The 23,093-nt window shown below is 44.0% G+C and overlaps 1 protein-coding gene across 3 annotated transcripts in view; it reads right to left on the bottom strand.

Moving 5' to 3' along the window:
- The window catches only part of LOC121673198 (fibronectin type-III domain-containing protein 3a-like), a 38,978-nt gene that overhangs the window by 3,097 nt on the left and 12,788 nt on the right, over positions 1–23,093 (bottom strand). For all 3 annotated transcript variants that reach the window (XM_042046301.1, XM_042046302.1, XM_042046300.1), the window contains 24 exons: positions 19,759–19,894; positions 16,473–16,548; positions 15,553–15,629; positions 13,768–13,996; positions 12,565–12,837; positions 11,628–11,683; positions 10,407–10,561; positions 10,089–10,148; positions 8,883–9,021; positions 8,027–8,080; positions 7,225–7,346; positions 6,960–7,134; positions 6,512–6,598; positions 6,040–6,178; positions 5,489–5,557; positions 5,066–5,184; positions 4,858–4,963; positions 4,132–4,307; positions 3,511–3,624; positions 2,839–2,988; positions 2,220–2,500; positions 1,546–1,758; positions 825–991; positions 8–129 (listed from right to left, as the gene is read on the bottom strand). In XM_042046301.1, the coding sequence (XP_041902235.1) occupies positions 8–129; positions 825–991; positions 1,546–1,758; positions 2,220–2,500; positions 2,839–2,988; positions 3,511–3,624; positions 4,132–4,307; positions 4,858–4,963; positions 5,066–5,184; positions 5,489–5,557; positions 6,040–6,178; positions 6,512–6,598; positions 6,960–7,134; positions 7,225–7,346; positions 8,027–8,080; positions 8,883–9,021; positions 10,089–10,148; positions 10,407–10,561; positions 11,628–11,683; positions 12,565–12,837; positions 13,768–13,996; positions 15,553–15,629; positions 16,473–16,548; positions 19,759–19,854 (3,255 nt within the window). In that variant the 5' untranslated portion in view covers positions 19,855–19,894. The remainder of the gene's footprint in view (positions 1–7; positions 130–824; positions 992–1,545; positions 1,759–2,219; positions 2,501–2,838; positions 2,989–3,510; positions 3,625–4,131; positions 4,308–4,857; positions 4,964–5,065; positions 5,185–5,488; positions 5,558–6,039; positions 6,179–6,511; positions 6,599–6,959; positions 7,135–7,224; positions 7,347–8,026; positions 8,081–8,882; positions 9,022–10,088; positions 10,149–10,406; positions 10,562–11,627; positions 11,684–12,564; positions 12,838–13,767; positions 13,997–15,552; positions 15,630–16,472; positions 16,549–19,758; positions 19,895–23,093) is intronic.

Here is a 23,093-nt window from a genome sequence, read left to right as displayed (position 1 = left end):
AAGGTACCTGATCAAACTCTCTGCCAGCAGCAAGCTGAAGGATGTAAACAATGGAATCTCCTTTCATCGGCTGTAGAGGCTCCCATGTGATTTCAAAAGTGTTTTCTTCCAGCTGAATTGCTTTGGGTGCTGGAAAATAAAGTGATTTGTTGGTGTTTTAGAAAAGGAACAATGGAGTCTACAAATGTACAGCTGTCATGCTTAGAGGCAACTCATTCCAATAAGTTTAAGCAATTAAGATTTGTTTCTTTCTTTCTTTTTCTTCTATTTGATGACATGAGCTTAAAAAATTATGATTGTGTTCTGTGTAGGTTACACTTGTGGGTCTTTCTGAGCTGCCAAGATGAGCCCATGATGCTTGCAGAGAGGAGCAGCACTTTCAAGTCACTACAGAAACCAGCATTTCTGTCCATGTGCAGAGCTGAAATTATGTCCTAACCATGGTTCAGTCAATTAATTTTGCTGCAGGCACTCAGCACTGACCTTCACAGTGACTTTAATGATGACCTTTAATGTCCACGTTAAAAAGTGAAGATCAGAGGAATTAACTGTGCCCTCCCTTGCCTACACACTGTTGTAACTTCGATGGATAACCCTGCAAAATGCCTTTCCAGCTGGGAAAAGGTAGGAATGCTCAGTTCAGGGGTGGAAGAGCTGCAGTGCAGCAGGTGATCACACCAGAAGGGCCCTTTTCACACCCAGACAAAGCCCCTCAGAGCGAGTTTGTGTCTCTGTCCTTGCAAAGACTGGCTGAGGGTCAGGTTGTAGGACTCAATCCTGCCCATCAGTGGCTTTCAGCAGTTGCCAGGGCAGTGTCAGCTCACCTTTGAGAGGTGCAGGTGGAGACTTGGTGGTGGTGAAAGCACAGACCTCCGAGAAGGCTCCTTCCCCAGCGTCGTTGTACGCCTGGATGCGAAAATGGTACGTGGTGGATTCGCTGAGCCTCTGCACCTTGTAGGTGTGACAGGGACCATTATAGACTGTCACAAACCTGGGGGACACAGAACACACACAGAGTTACCCAGCAATCACCAAAGGTCAGTATCAGATGTGGAACACCCAGATTTGAGTTAAGGACAAAGAAGTGATGCTGCATTCCGGGTGTCCCAAGTTTCTCCCCTGCCCTGTTGGGCATCCCACTGAGGCTGTAGGACCCAACTCCTCTGAATCAAGAGAACAACCCTTGAATGTCCAAATTAAACTGAAATTTCCAGGTAAAGCACAGCTGGTCATCCCCTGTTTCTTATATGCTGACCAGACTTTAGTTTAGAATGTCCAAAAATAACCCTGCCAGCAGAGGATGATGGCAAGGTATTTATTAGTTATTATTTCAATAGTATTTACTGTTTACGAGCAGCAGAGGTGCAAGCTGTTGACAGCATTTCTGGTTGAAAGATGGGAGGCAAAACTGCAAACTAAAGGGCAAACTCTGGGAAGCCCAAATGACTCAGTGGTGCAAACAGAAGGGAGAGTAACATAAAACACCTTAAAAACTTGACATGAAGTGGTAAAACTACAAAATCCTTCATGGTCTGCTGGTCTCACCTGCCAAACCTGTCCTCCATCTGCAGGTTGAACTGTGTAGGGTTGGGAATTAAAGCTCTGCTGGGCCCTTCTCCCCATTTCAGTTTAAGGCTCTGGTAGCTGAAGACCACACATTCCAGGTGGGGAGGGTCAGGAGGTAGTGGTTTGGTTTTGGCTTTCATGGAATGACTGAAAGGACCGACTCCAAAGCTGTTGATGGCCTGTATCCTGATCCTGGGAATGGGAGAGAGCAGCCACATGGTCAGGAAAAGTGCTGGGTAACAAAATGCATACAGAATAAAACTCCAAACAGTAAAGCAATTAAGATGCAGTTAGAAATTAAATCTGAATTCAGCTTTAACCAAGACTGAGGTCACAGAAACACCTGCTCTGCTCTTACCTGTCCATCCATCCTCTTTTGGCCACACACCTGAACATCCCAATGAAAAATTCTAAACCCAGAAACCTTAAAGTCTTGGCTTTGAGACAGAACATGAACCTTAACACCAACCACGATCTCACTCCTGCCAACAACACGTTTTGAGTCTGGATGTGACAATTTTAGGAGTTTTGGAGTTGCAGGGTGAATCAAGCAAATAGTCTGTAAGCTGCATGAAAAAATGCTCTAAAAACTTAAAGCACTACCCTCAAAGGACTTCTAAATCCTACAAATGTGGTTTCAGAATAATTCTTACCTGTACAGGGTGTCAGGCAGCAGATTCTCAAGGACATGGGTTGTGTTTCTCCCCACAGTGACCAGCTGCTTTTCCCCATACTCGATGTTGTAGCCTGTGATCTCTGCCCCGTGGCAGCAGGGCTCTTCCCACTGGATTGCAAGGCACGTGGAGAAAGGAGGGGAAATTTCCATCTGATCCTCTTCAAGTAAGTGGAGCACGGCCACGGCTGCAGGCACGGATGGGGGGGTGCTCACCACGCTCGTGTCCCCAAACAGCCCCACCCCAGCCACGTTCACAGCCTGAAAGACACCACAGAGGAGTTACCAAATCCCTGTTACCCAGCCAGGCAGGCACAGCTCTCACAGCCTTCCATGTGTTCTTAAAAGCAACATGGAAGAGAATGGAAAACCTCCTGAATAAAATGTCAACAGGGCAAAGCAACTGGTATTTCACAGCACACTGGATCTAAACTCTTCCAGACACAGGGAATGAGGAGGGACTGGGGAGAAGGGGAAGTGTTTTTCCCAATTACCTTCTCTACTGCATGAGCAGGTGACAGCACATGACTTTATTCCTCTCTAGCTGGAGTTTCTCCCCAAACTGCAAGTGCCCAGTGGCACCAAAAAGCTTTTCCTACCTGGACTCTGCAGTAATAGGTGGTTGCAGGTGTGAGCCCCTTGACCTCATAGCTCTGGCAGGGGCCAGTGTAGATGATGTGCATGGACCCCTCCACCTGGCCCCAGTCCAGCCTGTACTCGGTGATTTCTGCTCCGTTGCACGCCGGGCTCTGCGGGGTGAGGGAGAAATTCTGCTCAGCTCTTGCACTTACACACCAACAGCACCCAGGGGGAGCTCTGTTACACTGAGACACTGGGGGAGAGTCACAGAAAAGGTTGATAAAGACCTCCAAGATCACCAAATCCAACCTTTAGAAGCACTGGGGTTGAAACCTGAGGTCCGTTCCAAGGGACTTGAAGTGAAAAGGTGACACGTGGCTGTAACACCACCACAGTTCACACCAGAACTTTGACTGACTCACAATCTCTTACCACTCAGAAGAATTAATTCACTATATATTAATTACCACAACATGAGGAGGATTAAATGTCACCCAATTTGTCCAGTTAAAATTCCAATTAATAACTCCCAAAGTTTACAAACCCAACACAGACATCTATAAAGAAATGGGCTTAAAATATTCCAGCTCTACACATACCATTTCTCTCATTTCTGTGTATCATAAATGTGTCACTACAGTTCTAAAAGCCTAACACTAATTTGGGTGGCACTGGAAGCCACCAACACCTACCTCCCACGACACCACAGCACAAGTTGCACTTTTGCAGGTTATCAGGGGTTTGCAGCACTGCTCAGGGGGTCCTGGAGCAGTGCAAAGCTCTGCCTTCTCAGAGTGGGGGCCAAACTGCAGGAAAACACAACTGTATGAACACAGCAACAGCACCAGGGCAAAAACTGATGTGCAAGTCAAGCAAACAAACTATTTTTTCACTTGACAGGGAAATAAACAGCAGAGTTCAGGGCTCAGTTTCAGATTCCTTCCAGGTACTTGAAGCTGGCCCCGCTCCCACAGGATATCTGAGATCCTCCCCCTGCCAGCGTTGTGTAACTCCTCCCTCCCCCAGCCAGGATCTGCCTTCCAGCAGCAGCTGGGGACTGTTTCACAAAGACTTTTATGCAACCAACATTTATCCCACCCTTGTCCCAACCTGGCATGGCCTGCACACACCCCTCTCCACACAATGCTGTTCCCACCCCACCATCTGCAGAGCCTGAGCTGGGGGTAACACATCCAACACTTCCAAAGGCACAAACATCAAGAGGTTCACACAACACAGGCTACAAAACCCCCTCAGCACCATCACTCCTGTCCCTCGTGTACAAGCAGAGATGTGGTGAGTGCAGTGGTTACCCCAACTTTGTTCCCTGCCCGGAGCCAGAAGCAGTAGGTTCTCCCTGGAAGCAGGTTGGTCACTCCAAACTCAGCTGCTGGGCCCTGATAAACCACCCTACGCTCTTCCTGCTCCGAGCTGGCCATCTCCAGGAGATACTCTGTGATCTCAGAGCCTCCATCCACAGCTGGGGGGCCTGGGAAACAAAAAGAGATTGGATTTTCCTATTACCTTCTGAATTCCCTGTTAGGGCAGGCTCTTTGTCATATATCTGAGCAGAAGCACTTCATGAAGCTTGCTTTTCCCCCCCAGATACTGATAATTAGTTTAAGATGGCCTTAATCAGGGGTTTTTTTTCATTTTTTTCCCTGTTTTCTTCACAAAACAGTGTACCTTCACTAATTTTTGCTTATCTCCTTTACTGAGGTAACAGTAAGAAAACAAGAGTTGATTTTTAAATTGCCATGCAGGTGTCAGTCATGGGCAGGCAGGAAGCTTTCTGCCTGGAAAATATTTATGTCTGCTTAAGTCTCACTTAAGTATCACCCTACCAGAGGTGGACAGAAGCTTTGGTCTTCTTAAAAAAATCCCACAAAACAAACCAAAGACCCCACCCCAAGCCCAAAAAACCTCTAAGGCTATGGACAGCATCTCTATATTTTTAGTTTTACTTTTTTTCCCCCTGAAGATTTTTAATTTGGATGACTGAAATCAGAGCAGTGTTTTACTCAAACTCTGGTGCTTACCCCACTGCAAAGTGATTTCCTTGGGCTTGGCTTTGCCTACCAGGGCCGGGGCAGGACAAGGCCCGGGGGGAACGGCCGCCGTCATGACAGTCGTGACATCAGAGGCCTGCCAGGGACACAGGTCATTGCAGAGCACAAACACAAAGCATTTGGCTCAAACATAAACAGAAATGGTTTCCAGAAGCACCTTTCCCCTCCTGTTGCTCACCTGGCTCTCCCCACCTTTACTGGCACAGGACACTCGCAGTCTGTAGGAGGTGCCAGGCCTGAGGTGGTCACAGACGTGCTCCCGCTGGGCTCCGCTGTAAATGGGCTCCCACCTCCCTCCTGAGAGAAGGAAAAGCACTTTACACTTCCAAACCTTTCTAAAAACCCACCTGAAAATTCTCTCACACAATTATTAAGGTAGTCAAGCCACAGAATCAATTTGAAATTATTAATTATGCAGAGAACATGTATAACACAACACACACGTGTGAAAACAGAAGTGACTGTGGGAGTAAAGTGTCATTTAGGTTGGAAAACATTTCCAAAATCCAAGTCTAAACCATGTCCCACATCTAAATGTGAATTAAATACCTCCAGGGATGGAGACTCAGTACTGTATTAGTAGCCAAAGGTGATTCCTTACCAACTGATGCCTCGGAGATTTCCAGAAAGTATTTAGAAATGTCTGATCCTCCGTTATCCTTGGGGGGTTCTGAAAGAAATCAACACCGTAAGTTACAGAAGATTTAGTATCAAGGCATTGTTTTGTTATCAGCTTTTCCAGAGAACATATTCATTCAAACAGAAAAGTCAACCAGCAATAGAAACCAGTGTACTTAATTATTCACAATACAATTTTCAGAGCAATTTTTCTCCTATTATTAATCATGATTATGCCAGGAGGAGTAACTGGGAAAACACTCCCAATTTCAGGTATCAGCTTTTATTTTTTAAGTGAACATAAGAATTATTTCAGCATCACAGTAAACCTAAAGGGTATTAGGACTGCTTCCCTAAAATGAACAAACAACACTGGGCTACTACAGGCCCAAAATAAACAATTTTTGGGTAATCTTGAGTATTTCTCCTGCAATAACAATACCTGCAGAGAAATAATCAGCCTGAGTTCCTTCTCATGTAATCTGAGAGAGGCTGTCCCACCCCAGCAGCACTGAAACACCCCAAGGCACCTACCCCACGTGACTCTCACACTGTGGGGATGGATCTTGCCCTTTACAACAGGTTTACTCGGGGCTCCGGGCCGGTCAGGTTTGGTGCTGTGCTCCACCACCTCACTGGGGCTGCTCTTTCCTTCACTGTTGTAGGCAAAGAGCTGTTGGAGGAGTGAACAGAATAGACAAACAATGGTTTGTTTAATGACAATAATATATGTTGACAATACATGAGGATAAACATGCTGCTGATCAAAAAAAAAAAAATCTGTTAAAAAACCAACCAAAATAAAGACAACCATTTAAACCAAAATTAGGTGGTGCAAAAAATCTGATCTGAACTTCACCAAAACCTGCTCTAACAACAGATAATTGCTGAGACAACAGGTGAATTCCTGCTGTCTCCATACCAAGGTAAAAAATTTGTTGGAAAATGCCAAAGCCCAGGAAACTAGGAATGAAACATGAAATCAGGAACAAACTATAATACAAACCCTGAACTTATAGGATGTACTCCTCCTCAGGTTTCTTAAAGTGCATGAGAGCTCATCTCCATTGTACTGGGGCTGGAATCCATAGCCCTGGGAAAGAGAGAAAATAAGGATGAAGACAATCACTGATTTTTAAGATAAAACAAAACCCAGAGTGGGTCAATCCCATTTTTTTTAGCTTGAACTTCACTTCTGTGCCATGAATTGCACACAATACTTTATCTCTGCCATGAATTCCATGCAATATTTGATCTCTGTGGCATGAATCCCATGCAATACTTTGTGGCATGAGTTCCATGCAATGTTTTCTCTCTCTGCCATGAATCCCATGCAATACTTCATGTCTGTCATGAATTCCATGCAATACTTGCCGACCATTTATCGGAAGGTAAAAAAAAAGTTCATTTTTATTTCAGCACTACAAAGTTTCCACACTAAGCCCAGCACTTACAGAGCCTTCTTCCTCCATGTCCAGGCTGTAGGTGAGGGAGTCATCCGAGGCCACTCCTGCAGGAGGGCTCCATGCCAGGGCCATCCAGGCCACCCCCGCTTCCAGCAGCGTGGGCGGCGCCGGGGCCGGCGGCACCACCCCGGCCGTGCCGAACGTCACCGTCTCACTGAACCCACTGGGGAGGAGATTTGGAACAAGGGTGAGCAGCAGCTGATGTAATCCAGGGGGAAACGCATCAGTTGGTACCCCCTGGGCTCCTGGTTACCTCATTCCAATGTCGTTTTTAGCAGCCAGTCTCAGGGAGTATCTGGTGGAGGGAGTGAGCCTGGTGAGCTTGTACTGCTTCAGGTGCCCGTAGTAACACTCCTTGAAGGGGCCATTCTTCCCCTGGAAAAAAGGGGGATCCACAGTCACTCCCTGATCCCTGCCAAGGTCACCCTCTTCACTCTACATCTTCCTAAATCCCAGAATCTCAGACTGGTTTGGGTTGGGAGGGACCTCATAGCTTATCTTGTTCCATGGGCAGGGACATCTCCCAGGAGAAATGTCATTTCACTCATTTAACAGTAATTCAAAAAGAAATTACTGGGCCTTGGAAATGCCAAATCTAATGTATCATAGTTATCCTGAGTCTGCTGATGGTCACCCCAAGCAGTCTTGCTCATAAACCGCATTTGGATTGAGATATCTGATTACTTTTGGTACTGTAGATCTGATCAAATGGTGATAAGAACATTGCAGCTGAAAACAGAACACATTTTGGAAGAAAACACATTTATCCCTTTGTAATACATCTCAGCAAGATGCTCAAGAGCTAAGGGAGATTCATGACACTTCCCAAAGATGCCAAATGCTCATCCATTTATAGAGAACACAGGAATTAATGATGCTCTGGATGACAAATGAGGCAGTTTTATACTGTCCCCTCACACTGATCATTTGTCCCTTTAAAATTGTCTGGAGAGTTGCACCAGAATAGCTGCTGTGCCTAAGCAAAAAGTATTTTTAAGTGTAATTGCTGAACAGATGTCATTATGACTTTTTTTTTGTACTAGAAAAGCTCTTACCTCATCCCATTCTAAAAGAAAATTAGTTATTTTGGAACCATTGTCATTTGAGGACTGAAAAGAAAGAAACAATGAAAAAAAGAGTTAAAATCAAGTGGTTGTACTTTTATAAATATTTTTACACATTGAATATTATAAACTCCAACTGCCTTTTAAAACAAGGCTGCTGTGCTACTTCTTTTAGTTCTGATTAGAATATGAATTTTTGAATGGTTTTATTCTATGAAGAAAGCAAATTATATTCTTAGAGCTCTTTTCTTGTGCCTTGCACTGTGTGCTCACCACCTGCCTGAGCAATCTAAGGGTTAACACAAACAACACTTGACACATGAAATGGGAACTTGTTCATTTTCTAAGGACAGATTATACAAATAATTTCACTGAAGTCATTTAGCTGGAACCATTTTTCAGCATAATCATAAGAAAAATATGAAAACCCAAGAAAACACAGATAAAAGTCTCCACGGATAGTGCTTACAATCAGAAGTCAAACTAAAAATGAAAATCTATAAAACCATCCAAACAAATTTAGTCTGAATGGGTCAGAATAACTAAAAGAACATTAAGCCATATCTATTTATCATCCAGGATCTCAGGCAAAGATATAAATGCTCTGTTTTCTCCTCTCTGCCAGTTCAGAAGAGCCTTGCTACCAACTCTGTCACACTAAAGCTGCAGGCAAGAAACTCAGCAAACATTGAAAGGAAGAGGAAGGAAATAATAATTTCATTATCAATCTTCACTGGGCAACTTAAAAGGCAACGCCTACAGTACGCATTAAATTACTGACCAAGCTGATTTAAATACACTGCACAGGAATCCAGCAGATTCACTCAGCCCCAGGTTTGGTTCTTACCTTCCACTGCAAGCTCAGGCTGTTTTTGGTTCTGTTAATCAGTTTAGGGGCAGCTGGACAGTCTGGCTCACAGCTCTCTGTAGTGAAGCTCACCAGTTCTGAAATAGTTTCTTTGATGGAACTGCTGGTTGCTGAAACTCTAAACAAAGGGTAATTAATGATGTGGTTGTTGCACTGGCACCTGGAAATTTAAGGGAAGAGCTGGCAGCTTCAGGAATTTAATCCCAAGCAGTGGCTCACGGTGTGTGCACACAGCAGTGCTGGGGTCACACAGGTTCACCTGCTGACCCCAAACCCCCATTTCTCATCATTTACTCTGCCATTACCCTCTGTCACAGGGAGATATTTTAGTGCTGAGATACATGTGGGATACAGGATGAAAACTATGGCAGGTGTTCCCAAATGGTAACAGGATACCTGACTGGACATGAGCCTTTTGCTAAAAACACCTTAAAATTCAAATACAGCCAACACTTGTGCAGGAGCATGGGCACTAGAACAGGCTAAATCATAAAATCCCATTGTTTCAGAGTAATTGTTTCATGTCTGCAGCAGTCCTGCCCCTTTCTCTGGAAAACACAACACACTGTGCAGGTGGAGCTGTGCCCAGCATTTCCCACACGCAGAACTCTTCCACAGCTTCAGAGCAGGCTCCAGGGAATCTTTACTCTCATCTGCTCCAGTGCCCCAGCCCTGTCTGACTCTTCCCACTGTTCCCCTGGTTTGCTTCACCAGCTGCTCTCTCCCTGGCCAGCCCAACACCTCCAGTCAGGATCATTTACTCCTGATCATCCCATCCCACTTCCCATTCCAGCCCATTCCCACTTCCATGCTTGCGCTGCTGCAGTTCAGACAAGCAACTTTGTAAACCAAGCTGACAAGTCAGGCTTTCAGACCCAAATTCAAGGCTAAATTATTTCATTTACCACTGACTTCAGCCTACGACAATCTACAGAGTGTTGTTCTAGAAAAATGTTTGTAACTGAGAAATCTGAGAAGACAGAGAAGGTGGCAGGGAAGAAAATGAGGTGGTATTTTAATGAAATTAGAAGATAAATGGGAATTTAGATAGCAAACCCAGTGTCCACAGCATGGTGTGTTTTCAGAGAATTCTTTAACTGTTTGTGTCACACCTTTTCCATGAAGCCACAATAACCCTGTCATTCCCATATCCCCCAAAGCATTATTTCCTCCCCAGCAGCATACCTGGCATGATAATCAGTGGCTGGTCTGAGATCAGGAAGTGTAATTGTTAATTCCTCCCCACTGTGAAAAGGCAAAAACAAATAGAAAGCAGAGTTACAGCTCTTCCTCAAACCTCAGGGCTCAAAGCTCATTGAAAAGCAAAACCACGTAGTGCACATTTAAGTTTCCCACTGTCCACGTAACTCTTTAGTGACATTACTTAAAATTTATTTCATGTGAAGTAGGAAGGTCTGCAAGTCAACAAACAGCTCCTGATAGAGAGATTGCTGATTGGTTAATGGTTTAAACATTGTGCTTAAAGGAAGAAACTAAACTTACACATAGACAGATTTAAATTTTCCATTTTTACCACTGTTGGATATTGCTACTTCAAATGTAAATGCTGCTGGACTATGACTATGGCTCTCTCCATTCTGTGAACTAACTGGGAGATTCCAGGACAGAACGGCTGATCTTGCTTGTATATCAGAAACCTATTAAAAGCATAAATAATGCAAGTAAGTTTGCTTTCTGCAAGAAAAGGTTAATTAGTCAATAACATGGCGTCGCTAATTGGCCTACGAAGCTCCTCACTGGAGGAATTCTTTACCTTTGGAGTGGGAATATAGAGGCATTCTTTGGATTGCAATGATTTCCTCTTTTCATTACTAAAGGCTTTCCCTTCCAACACCAAACCAACACCACACTGGGGCAGGAAGAGAAAATTCCTGTATCAACGTTTCCATCACTCATTTGGAGCAAATGTTCAGCTGGGGAGTCTTGGGCAGGACCCCAGATCAGATTCAGGCACAGACACCTCATTTTCTGACAGCTCCCTCACACAATATTCAACCACTGATCCAAAGGACAGCAAAGTGTTCTGTTTTCAAGACTCAAAATCTTGTCTGACTTTTTTTGCTGCTTAATTCCCACACTCCAAATTTTCTCTGCCCAAGGGAACACAGCCCTGTGGTAGCTTTAAGTACAGATGTCAGAAGCAGCAAGGAAAAAGTACTAAAGGACCAAAAAAACCCCTCAAAAGCTGGTGTAAAGGAACACAACCCGTTTGCTGTGTGGATAATGCAGAGAAGAGCTTATTACACATGCTCAAGATCAAACACAGACATTTAAATTACCCTCATCAGACTCCACCTTCCTAAGTAAGTCCCTAAATACTCAAATACTGCTCCAGTTTCTCAAAATAACATAAAAAGAGGATCTATTTGTGTAAATTTTATCCTCAATATTCCTAAATCCTCTCTGCTGAGTAAAGGATGGTTCCAAGAGTGGACAAACTTCCAAGAGTTTAGCAGGCCCCTGGCTTGCAACATAAAGCCCTCACATACTCTGGAAAACTGCAACAGTGGAATATTCTGGGATTACAGCCTGGCAAACTGAGGAACAGTGAATTTCCATAAACTCTGACAACTAAACTGTATTCATCTTCTCTATTAAAAAAATAAACCATTAAGAACCAAGAAAAAGGGATTGATAAAACACAAGTTATTTTATAGGAAGCACAGGCCCAGGAAATAATGGGATTTTAGGGATAATACTTACGACTGGCTTGCCAATGCTCAAGTGAGTATCACATTTCTTGGATTCTGTGTCAGATTCTGCAATTCAAACACAAACCAGATTATCCCAAAGCCTGAGAGCAACCCAGGCTGTTACCAAAAGGCCACCACGAGATGGAGTTGGCCTCATTAGGACTTGAACAATGGCTCTTATTGTGCAAAGTTAATTTCCCCTGTTTGTTTTGGCTGCGTGAGGGGCAGAAACACCAACTATCCAAAAGCAACAGTGTTACAAAAACCCTTTTAGTACATCCTGCACAAAGGGGATCTTTTCCTAATGGGCAGAAATAGGTTTTCTTTGACAACACAGAAACATTCCTCCAAAAATGAAAGGTGTTAAAAAAACGACAATATGATCTTATCTCCGTCTTATGTATTTTCCTGGAATTTCTATGGCAAAACATTCCCAGTTTGGAAGAAGCCTGACACTGTCTCAAACCAAAGCAAAGACAATGACACTGCACGAGGTTTTTAGTAACCATGAGGTATTAAAAAGCTGGAATTAGAATTAATTAAACTGCAGCCTCTACAACTGCTCAAATTTTCCTATTTCTTGAAGGTTTAAGTAATTCCCAGTTAAGCAAAAAGTACCACAAACAGCGACACCAGAAGTTCTGGAAGTACCTACAGGTCATCCTCGCTGGGAATTTTGATAAGTCCTGGGTCAGAAATGGCAGGGAAGTAAAAAGGTTTAAAATTAAATCTTCCTGAAGACCTTATTTGATAAATATCAAATGAAAGAACTCGATATTACAATGATTTCTGGAGAAAAAAAAAATCTAACCATAACAGATTTCAGGCTTCCTCTAATCCTGAGCAGCCAAAGAAATTTCTAAATCCAGCTTTTTCAGAACCTGTTTTGCAATGGATTTATAGAAAATAAGAAAATAATTGAGATTTCCCCTGTCCATGCCACCTACCTCCCATCTCTGCCTCTGGACTGCCCTTTGTTTTTCCTATCTGCTTCTGCTTTAGTGCTCCAACTGCCCCTTGCTGCGCCTTTCCATTCCCATTGGGAATTGTGGCATTGGAAGAATTAAGGACTTTATGTGGTGAGGAGGGAGGGCTGTTCAGTTTATTGTTGGTGTGACCACTGGCTTGTCTGTCCTTTAGTCTCTTCTTGAGGTGTTCCTGCATTTTGAGACTCCTCTCATCCCTCTGGATGAAGTTTGTCCTTCCATGGGAACGAGGTTCTGCACAAAGGGAGAAATTACTTCATTATTCTGTATTATTCATTTGACATCTGAATCTACAAGCTAGAAAAATCACTAAAATCAGAGCCCCTGCAACTTCCCTGTGCTTTGTCATCTGTAAGGGCAGGGATTTTAGAGTTTGGGGTCTTTTTAAACTGAATTTTTTGGGCCTTTCTCCTGTCAACTGCTCCAGATCCTGCTTTACAGCTGCCTTTCCTCCCTGCTACAGACACATTTGCAAAAAATTAAGCAAACTTAGGACCCAAACTGAATTCTTCAAACACAGCCTGGGCGCTGTTTTACCCTGAAGTGAGTCAAAATAATTAATTACCAATTTAAGCTTGAGAGACAATGAATGGTCTTCCTAAGTCTAACTTGTGTTCTAACTCTTGGTTATAAAATAAGGATTAGAGCTTGGTTTAATTCAGCATAACCCCAGTCCTTCACTGATTTATTGCTTTGTTCAGTTTTTAAATGGAGTGGGTTTGCACTTCACTCTCCACTATGGGTAACGACATTTTTGGGGTTATTTTTGTTCACTTTTCAGCCATAGTGGGACTAAAAAAAACAAAAAAGCATTCATGTATCAAATTAAACGCATTTCCAATAAACTTCATGCCAAGGCTATGACAAAAAAAAAGAGAGCAGAGTTTTAGGGAAAGGTAGGAGCCACTCCTGTGGGATGTACAGTGGCAAAAGTAGGGATGCATGGAAAAGACAACATTTATCAGGTACTGCTTTTGCGTAATTCCTTGAAAACAAAGGATTTAAGCTTTACACAACCACTCTTAGCACATGGTGAGTACCTGATCCACAGGGGTGCTCTACGTTAATAACACAACCCCTGGGAATGCGTGGAGGAGGCAGGGCCAAGCCCCAGCTGTCCCTCCCGGCTGCTTCCTGGCATTTGGGGCATTCCCGGGCTCTCACCTTGCTCCTGGAACACGTGTGGTGGCGGGTGCTGGTGGATGAACTGGGGTGGGAGCTCTCCTGCGCCGGGCACCGCGGGGAACACGGGGTGGGGGGGGGGTGGGAGCAGGGCGTGGGGGTGGTGCATATAATGGGGCACGTGGGGAGGAGGGGGAGGATGCATGGAAGGATGGAATTCCCCTGAGTGGGGCACCACCACCACTCTCCGAACTCCATTTTCTTCCACCACCTGCCAGGAAGCGGGAGAAATCAGCTGTGAGTCCAGAGAGAATCCCATAAAACACTGTACATTTAACAAGGAATTTCCCTGCTCCAGGTCACACCCAGCACCTGACAGCAGGGGTTTGCACACCAGACTGGATTCCATGGAAACCAGGCATGTTCTGCTGGGATAAAGTGGAGTTTGAGGCAGTCAGCTGTGAGAAGCTGAGCCTCACACCCCAAAGTGCTGAACAATCACAGAGTCCCAGGATGGTTTGGGTGGGAAAAGACCTCAAATTTCATCTCGTCCCATCCCACCCCCTGCCATAGGCAGGGACACCTTCTACACACCAGGTTGCTCCAAGCCCCATCCAACCTGTCCTGGAACACTTCCAGGGATGGGAGTCCACAACCTGTTCACTCCCACATTTCACTCCACTTTGGCAGAATCCAAGAGAACTACCCCTGGGCTCCTCCAGAGACTGGGAACACAAAGTTATCCCCTCATCTGACAAGAACAGTCCAAGTAACTCAAGCTCTGATTTAAAGCTTCTTTGCAACTTCTCAATCCCTGTCACAACAACCAAGGGAAAACAACCCAACCCTGCAGGTTTCAGGTGACAGCAAACACAGAACAAATAAATGTGGTTTTCAGGCTGAGCAGCTCAGCGCTGCCAGGGCTTTGCTCAGTGTTTGCACTCAGGGCTCTATTTCACAGGATCAGACATTGTCTGGGGGAATCTTTCCTCAAGGTCTGCAGAGCTGAGAACAGCAGAAGCCTGAAATGCAGCTGTGTGCAAAAAGAAACTGCCTGGAGAACCCAAGAACTCACAGTTGCAAGTTTCAAACCTACTCAGAACACTCCTGATTTTCAACGTCACTACAACATGAGTCCTGTTTCCACATTTGGTTTTAATTATTTCCCTTAAAAGCGCATTAATTTAGAAATAAATCACACTGGGAACTGGGAGTATCTCTGGTAACAACACACAGATCTGACCTGCTGTGGCTGAACAACACCCAGGAGTGGAAAATCCATGGGAGTGGAAAAGCAAAGCTGGGAGAGCCCAGAGCCCTGCTCATTTCCCAGGCACGTCACCGGAATCAGTGTTTGCATCACTACCACACTCTGCACTCTGCTCCAGCAGTGCTGCTTTGCTGGATTTTCAGGAGATCAGGGCTGGTAAAGAAAGGGGCACTGAAAACTCTGACGGATTTTTATATTAAAATAGAAAACCTGCAGCCAGTTGGGACTGTTCACATGACCCAGCTTCACCCTGCAAACAGGACTGATGAAAAATAAACGTGGATCCTGTTCATGGAGCTCAGTCAGTCAATTCAGAGCTGTCCTTGTTACTAAAAGTGTCTTTTGCTGCTGGGAGTAGGATTAAAAAAATCCTGGAAACCGGATCAAACATTACACAGTAACAGAGGTGACAGAGCCCACAAAAATAAAGAGAAATAGCTGGTGAGTTCAGTGGAAAAAACAGCTTTTTTTCACAGCGACAACCATCAACAAGTAACAAAAACATTATAAAATTACCCCCAAAAAACACACTGCAAGAGAAGGATAAATAAATGTACCTGAGATACGTAACCGGGAGGCACAAAAATCGGCGGCATGGAACCGTTTGGTGACATCATAGGGACATGTGCTGGACCTGGGGAGGACAAGGGGCCACTTTTTAACAACCACGGCTTTTCCCACCTGGAGACACCTTTTTCCAAAGGTGGGAGCTCACCCTGGAGCCTGAAACATCAGGAACTGCATCCTATTCTCTGCTCGATTATTGGCTTTAGCCCAACCACCACACTTTGGTCGACAGTGTCTTTTTAATTGCACAAAAATCAGTATAAATAATTTGTGACAGCTAAAAATCTGTAGTAATGCAGGCAAATGCACGTATTGGAGTAAAGCTGATCTAGGAACTTAAAAAAAAATATTTTAAATACATTATTTTTCATGTTAAGCTCAAGGGAAGTATTCCTGTAGGGGATTTGATGAAAGCAAAATGGACATATTTTATATAATGTCATGTAAAATGGTGACAAATACTCCAAAAATGGAAATACTGATAAATTCAACTTGACTTACAGGAGATATTTTGCCCTGACTCAGATTTTCTGTCACTTACTGAGAAGGTAAAAAGGAATTTGTAGGCACGGAGTGGAGCAATGATTCCCCCACCTTACAGCACAGGGAGGCCCCAATGCCCGTGAAATTTGTTTAGATTACTGTGGATTAAATGCCATATAAATCATGTGTGAAGAGCCTGGGAAGACACTTATTCAAGGATCACTGCAAACCCAGCTTTTGGAAATGAAAATCTGCAGGATACAGGGAATCCTGGCAGCTTCCCAGTGCTGCCTCATTTGTGCTTGGACACAAACTGAAAAATCTGATGTATTCCAGTGCAGAAAACGTATCTGACATCACAGAAAAAAACCAATGGAACAACTCTAGAACCAAAATATCTGGATTCAGGACTTCAGCTTCTCTTTACCTTGAATGCACTGAATGTGTCCATCTTCAGTTGTAATTGTAAATGTTTCACCTGGGTTTACCTGGACAAGAATCACCTGGAGGAAATAAAACAAAAATGAGGGGTTGGGGGCTTTTTAAATTTCAGGAATTCTCTGTGGGGGAAACCCCTTCTCTTCAGAGACAAACAACAACAGAGCTTTGGCAACCTTGGAGTAAAAAAGGAAGATGAGACACTGATGGGTAGAATGAGATTTCTTCGTACTTTTGACATAAAATCCTTGTATTTTTTCTCTGGTTACTACCAGAAGTGCGTCACCTGATACACATGAAATAAGCTTCTAATTTCAAGTTTCCCACTGCTTTTTCTGCTTTTACTGAGGCAATAAATGACCTGAGATTCACAGTGCATTCCAGGCTCTTCCCACCACCCCTGCCCTGCAGCTCCTGTAAGCCCAGGTGTGTGTTTTCCCTGCGTAACTGTGTGAGGAATCCAACCCCCAGTGACATCCTGCAGGTCCCTTTGGACACGGCCATGTCTTTGTGCACACAAATCCAAGTGGAGCTGTGCCAGGCTCACTCCTCTGGCAGTGCTGGGATCCCAAACCATCCCCTCACCCTGCCCCAGCTTCAGGGGAATTTTGGCAGCTGCACTTTTATTGTAACATCTATGATATTACGCAGCTAATCCTTTAATAAAAGGAGGGTTTGACTAGGTAAGAACTGCAAGCACACAATTAAAATTCCACCCTGGTGACAGCTGGCACTGCTGTAAAAATGGAAATAAAATGTATTTGTTCAAGTAGCTGTGAAAATCAGTATAATTTTCTTTCATTCAATTTTTACAAAGTATATGTCATTCATGCAGTGACAGTTGTAGCAGGTAGACGGGACCTAAAGAAATCATTTAATTCCTGGCAAAATGAGCTACACATGACATTAACAAATGAATCTGTTCTGTGTTGCCACATTTTCAGTGATGGAGCTCCCCAGACACCACAGTTTCACTGCTCTCAGCACTGCAGACTCCAAGGATAAACTGGTAAATTCTATTTAACACTGGGGTTTTTTGCAGCTTCTGCATATTGGTGTATTAATCTTTGATTTTATTTTTCATAACCTCCCTTGTAGGGGAGAATCGATGCTCCTTGTACAGGGGAGATTTTCTTTGGGTGGATGAGTTGTTTCTGGATATAAGTAAGCCACCAAAACCCCTGATAAGGCCATTTAAGCACTCAGTAATTTTTATGATGGCTCCAGGAGAAGGAGAGATGGCAGAGAATGCCTTTAAAAGTGGCATAATTCGCATTAATAATGAAATTTATGCAGATTTGTCACTTCAGAATACAAGTAAATGTATGACTTTAATGCTAATGAATTTCTTGGGGTAAAGAGAGAAGCGGTGTTAATTGTTTGAAGAAAACTGATAATAATGGGCTGGGGATCTGCCAGAGCACAAAGAACAGGAAAAAGATTTGCTGGGGACCCAGGATTCCACAGGCAGAGACTGACCCCAGGAAAAGGCTCATCTTTGAGGGCAAAATTCAGAGGCAAGAAAGGGATCCTTTAAGAGATTCAGAGCCTCTGAGGGTGTCACATCTTCAGAAAATGTTTCAATTAACTCCAGTTCTCAGAATCAGCTCAGGAGAACTGAGGGAAGGATCCCAATTGAGTGCTGCAATCACAGGGCTGCAGCAGTTGGGAGCCTGGAATTCCAGGAATGCACAGGCAACATCTTAGAGCAGTGACTCACTGTAATTAATGAAGCAAATGCAGCCCCAGCCACCTTCCAACAAGGAAAAATTTCCAGGAAGCTCCAGTGTTGCTAAGGAGTGGATCTGAGCCAAGTGAGACACGGGGAGTGCTGAGCCCAGGAGCTGCCAACGCCTCCAGATGTCCCGAGCACCACTCCAGGGCTGGTGGCACCAGCACAGCCAAAGCTGTTCCCAAGCATCAGCCACTGCTCTGGTTTTATCCCTTATCCATACACATTTTTGGAACCAGAAACCCTTCCAGAAAACTTCCAACTTTAGCTTAAAGTGAAATGAAACTAATGGATTAACTGGAATTGGCCAAACACACAAGTCTGACTTCTCAAAACAAATCACTGTACAATAATTAAGGATTAGCCCCGTCTTTCACAGCACTGGCAGTGAAATAATTAAAAATCCTCTGCACTAATAAAGATTCTAAGTTAAGACTCTCTTTAAAAGATTCTTTTAAACTTCAAATCTGTTCTTCAAATGCATCTCCACGACACAACACTTTTGTTTCCATTTTCTTTAATCTCACCTGACTGCAAAGTCTCCTCTAGGTTCTAAAAATGCCAGTGACTGTCACCTCCATGTCCCACACACACAGCTCTGGGGACAGGGGCCAATTAAATCTACTTGATCTCTTTTCCTCATGAAACCTGAACCACCTGAGTCACCTCCCAGCTGGGCAGGGCTGAAATTTCACCTTCTAATACTAGAACTTCAGAAACATCTTAGAGACTTTGCTCATTTCCAGACACCCTCATTGTACTTCCATCTCCAGAGTCTGAGGCACAAAGGGAAAAGGACTTTTTCTTCAATAAAGCCCATTTTTCCAAGCACACAACCAAAACAACACAGATTTATCCTTCTTATCTGCAACAATGACAAATTGAAGGAGATCTCATTTAAACTTTTGCATTTATGGCCTATCAGACCTCAAAGGATGGGAAGAGCTCCCAGTATTTGTAGTACAAAACACTCAGCTCTTACTGCCAAACACTAAATTCACATTTACTGACCATTTACACATACTTGGGCTTCAAAATTGTTCTGCTGCCACTTTTACCTGCATGTCTAATACTACCAGGGACTTCTGAAGGGTTGTGTTCAACAAAGCTCTAAACAAAGCTCTGAAGTTTCAACTAAATACACTCAGGTTTCACCACTGCACCGTAATTATTAATGATGACACTTAAAACCAGGAAGCCAAGGTCTTTCCTTTCATTTTCCTGTAATAGATTTCCTCTGCAATCCCTTGCTAATCTTTATTCATTATTTCACAGGAGTTTCCAAACCTTTATTAACCCCCTAATTTTTCCTTTGATTTTTGGAGTGTGCAGCTCCATTTTAAAGCCCTCCTTTCACACCTGTCCCCTGGCTTGGAGCTGAATGATTTTTTCCTCTCTCCATTTGCACTTCTGTTTAACTCCTGACATCAGTGCTCAGAACCACATCCATTCCCAGTTTTGCAGATCAGTAGCAGAGCTGCCTGGTTTTTGTGGAGCCACGATCCCAGTTGCTCCCAGTGCTCCCAGTTCAGGGCTCACTTGCCTGCTGGATGCTGTCTCCGTTGACCATGTGAGGTAGAAGTGGCACTTCATTCAGCAGAGGTGTAGCCTCCAGGGGGGGCGGCTGGTCAGCCATCATTTCTTGGGATTGTTCATGGACACCTGCTCACCTCAACCACCTGCTCCAAGAAAACACAGGGATAGGGTCAGATCCGGCTCTTCCTTCCTTAAATCATTCCCTGTTTGTTTGACAAACTCGGCTTGTGGGGCCCTGCCAACTCAGAATATTCCCAGTGCACCCAAACAGTCCAATATTATCCTGTTTTGCACTTCTAACTCCTTTCATGGAAGCAATAAATATCCTTCTCCCCAAATTCTCCCCTTAAATCATCAGGAATATTCAGCTTGCCATGCCACGAGTGCTGGAATTGGTACCTCAGCACAGCAATTACACAGTAGAGGAATTTACATTTATACAGCAGTTTATTCCTAAATTTGCACTTCAAATTCCTAAACTGCTTCCACTCCAGACCCCAAGCTTTAGGCTAACTAATGCACATAGCACATTTACATTTTAGTGATGACCAAAAAAAACCCCCAAACCATGCAATTTCTCCAATACAGAATCTGTCATGGTGAAAACAAAGCTGAAGACAACATAAAACCCCACTCTGTCCCCAAATCTTTGACTGAGCACCATGGAGAAATGTGAATGGAAAAGTGCTGCAGAGTCGTGGGCTTCCAAGAATAATCTGTAATTAGAGCAAGTCAAAATACACATGACACAAATTAATTATAGTCATTAGAGCAAGTCAAGCTACAAGCTCCAAATGGTAGGGAATTTTCAGTGTATAGTTAATCCAGCATCCATAAAAAGCACAAGATAACAGGATACAGGAAATGCTGACACTTCCTTCTCCTTTCCCATTACCTCCCATAAACCAGAAGGCAAAATGTGGTTAGGAGAGGCCAATTCCTTAAAAATAAAAAGCAAACCACGAAACACCCCCCTAAATCTGTGCATGAACCAAGTCAGGCTGTTTAAAAATGTCAAATCCTTGTTCAGTTCTCCACAAGCAGCACGGAAAGGGCAGTGTTTGGGGAAGAAAAAAAGAGGAAAACAGCTTAATTCTGTACCCGTAGGTCTCAATTTCCAGCAAATTAGAAACAATAGGAGAAATAGAATTAATATCATTTCTTCTGGTTTTAACTCACTTTGTACAGAAAAATCAGTAAGAAAGCTGAGATTACAGATTTTTCCTGTGTTATCAAGTCAAGGCAAAGGAGCTCGTGGAATCCACTGATAAAACCCCCATTCCTTCTTTGCAAAAGCATCTCAAAATCAGAGATAACAATCAATCACACAGACACAAAATGCAGCACAGCAAACTCCTCAAGACTTCCTCAAACCCAGCTCCTTTCACAAGGAAATTGTTTTCCAGGGCAGCTCCAGTAACAATTTTAAGAAGCCAAACATCACTGCAAGGTGCAAGGGCTGGACAGGACCTCAAAGATCAAATTTGTACTAAGTTTGGCCTAAATACACTTAATAAATATACTGAACTGCCTTAGCATGCTATTTGTTTCCTGAATAACATAATCTCCTTTTTGTCAGGTTTGGAATTGCCTCTGCCAAGGACACAAATTTTAGCTATTCCACTTAAAAATCCCTGCCTGGAACAGTAAAATTCAGGCAAAGGTTTCTTCCTCTACACCTCTCCCATTTTCTGAGGCTGGATCTAAGCCTTAAGAGCCGTAACAGGAATTCACAACACACAGGCAAAATGAAAATTCTTTATTTTATATATGCATATGAATTCCCTGAATCTCTGAATCTCAAAAAACCCAGAAATTAGTACTTAAAATAAAGGGGAAACCCCTTTACCAAAAGGCAACTCCATCTGCATTGAAATTCAACTACCCCAAATAAGCAGCTGCAGAAAAACGTGTTCTGAAACAGGGCCCAAAGGCACCTGCAACTTTAAATAAACGTTCAGAGTTTCTGTGCTCATCCTCTGCAACTTCAAATAAAGGTTCGGAGTTTCTCTGCTCGTCCCCTGCCTTGGCTGAATTTAATTCTCTCCTTAGGACAAATTGTAGAGCAGAACCCCAACATTCCCGTGGTTTTTAGAACCCTTCATCTCCTGCCTAATGACACAGGGAGGGTTTAATTTACATGGACAACTCCACACAGTTTCTGCCTGCTTAGTGCTGTGACTTCATTTTTCAGAGGAAGAATTTAGTATTTGGAGTATCAGGATACAATTGGTTTTAAACTGTTAATGATAACTCCAAAAACAGCCAATTTTGTGTCTTAGTAGCAATGGCCACATGGTCAGAGAAAATAGAAGTAGTGACAGAAACAAAACCATCTAAAGAGGTTTTTGGGCAGTTTCACCTGGCTCAGAACATTGATATTTTCCTGTGCAGCTGGGCTGGGGTGGCTGCAAGTGGCAGAACACTGAGGACAAAGAAGGACGTCCTGACAGATTAGAAAAAAACAAGTTATTTTGGGTTTTGAGCACTGCTTCATTCCTTGAAAACACTGATAAGAGCAGCAAAAACACCCTGCCCTCCAAGGGAACAGAGTCAGTGAATGTGGGACTCAACCCCTCCCCACTTGAACAGGTAAAACTTTTCCAGGGAAATGAATTCCCAGATTCACCTCCCCAAAGCGTCCATTTAACTCGAGGAAGTAGGTGGTATTTGGGCAAATAAAAAGAGAATTCCTGAAAAGTTATTACATACTCAGCACAATTTCCTGCAAAACAAAACAAAGACAGAGCTCTATCTTGAAAAGCCATTTCCCAACACCCTCCCACGGCTGGCCTGGAGCACGGAATCCAGTCCTGCTCAGCCCTCCCTGCAGGGCAAGGCTGCTCCCAAGGGAAAGGTGGAGGACAATCACCACAGGGGCAGAGGGGAGATTCCAGCATCCCGAACCCACCTCCATCCACACTCCCAGTCAGGGCATCACAGAATCCCAGGATGGTTTGGGTTGGAAGGGACCTTAAATCTCCTCCAGTTCCACCCCTGCCATGGGCAGGGACACCTCCCACTATGCCAGGCTGCTCCAAGCCCCGTCCAACCTGGCCTTGGACACTGCCAGGGATCCAGGGGCAACCACAGCTTCTCTGGGCACCCTGTGCCAGGGCCCAACCACCCTCACAGGGAAGAATTCCTTCCCAATATCCCATCTAACCCTGCACTCTGCCAATGGGAAGCCATTCCCTGTGTCCTGTCCCTCTAGGTCCTTGTCCAAAGTCCCTCTCCAGGTCTCCTGGAGCCCTTCAGGCCCTGGAAGGGGCTCTGAGGTCTCCCCCGAGCCTTCTCTTCTCCAGGCGAGCACCCCCAGCTCCAGGGCAGAGGAGCTCCAGC

The sequence above is a fragment of the Corvus kubaryi genome, unplaced genomic scaffold, assembly GCF_017639235.1.
Source record: "Corvus kubaryi isolate FWS band 111438036 unplaced genomic scaffold, C.kubaryi_AGA036_p1.0 65279, whole genome shotgun sequence".
NCBI classification, from domain to species: Eukaryota; Metazoa; Chordata; class Aves; order Passeriformes; family Corvidae; genus Corvus; species Corvus kubaryi.
This window is presented reverse-complemented; position numbering and strand designations above follow the sequence as displayed.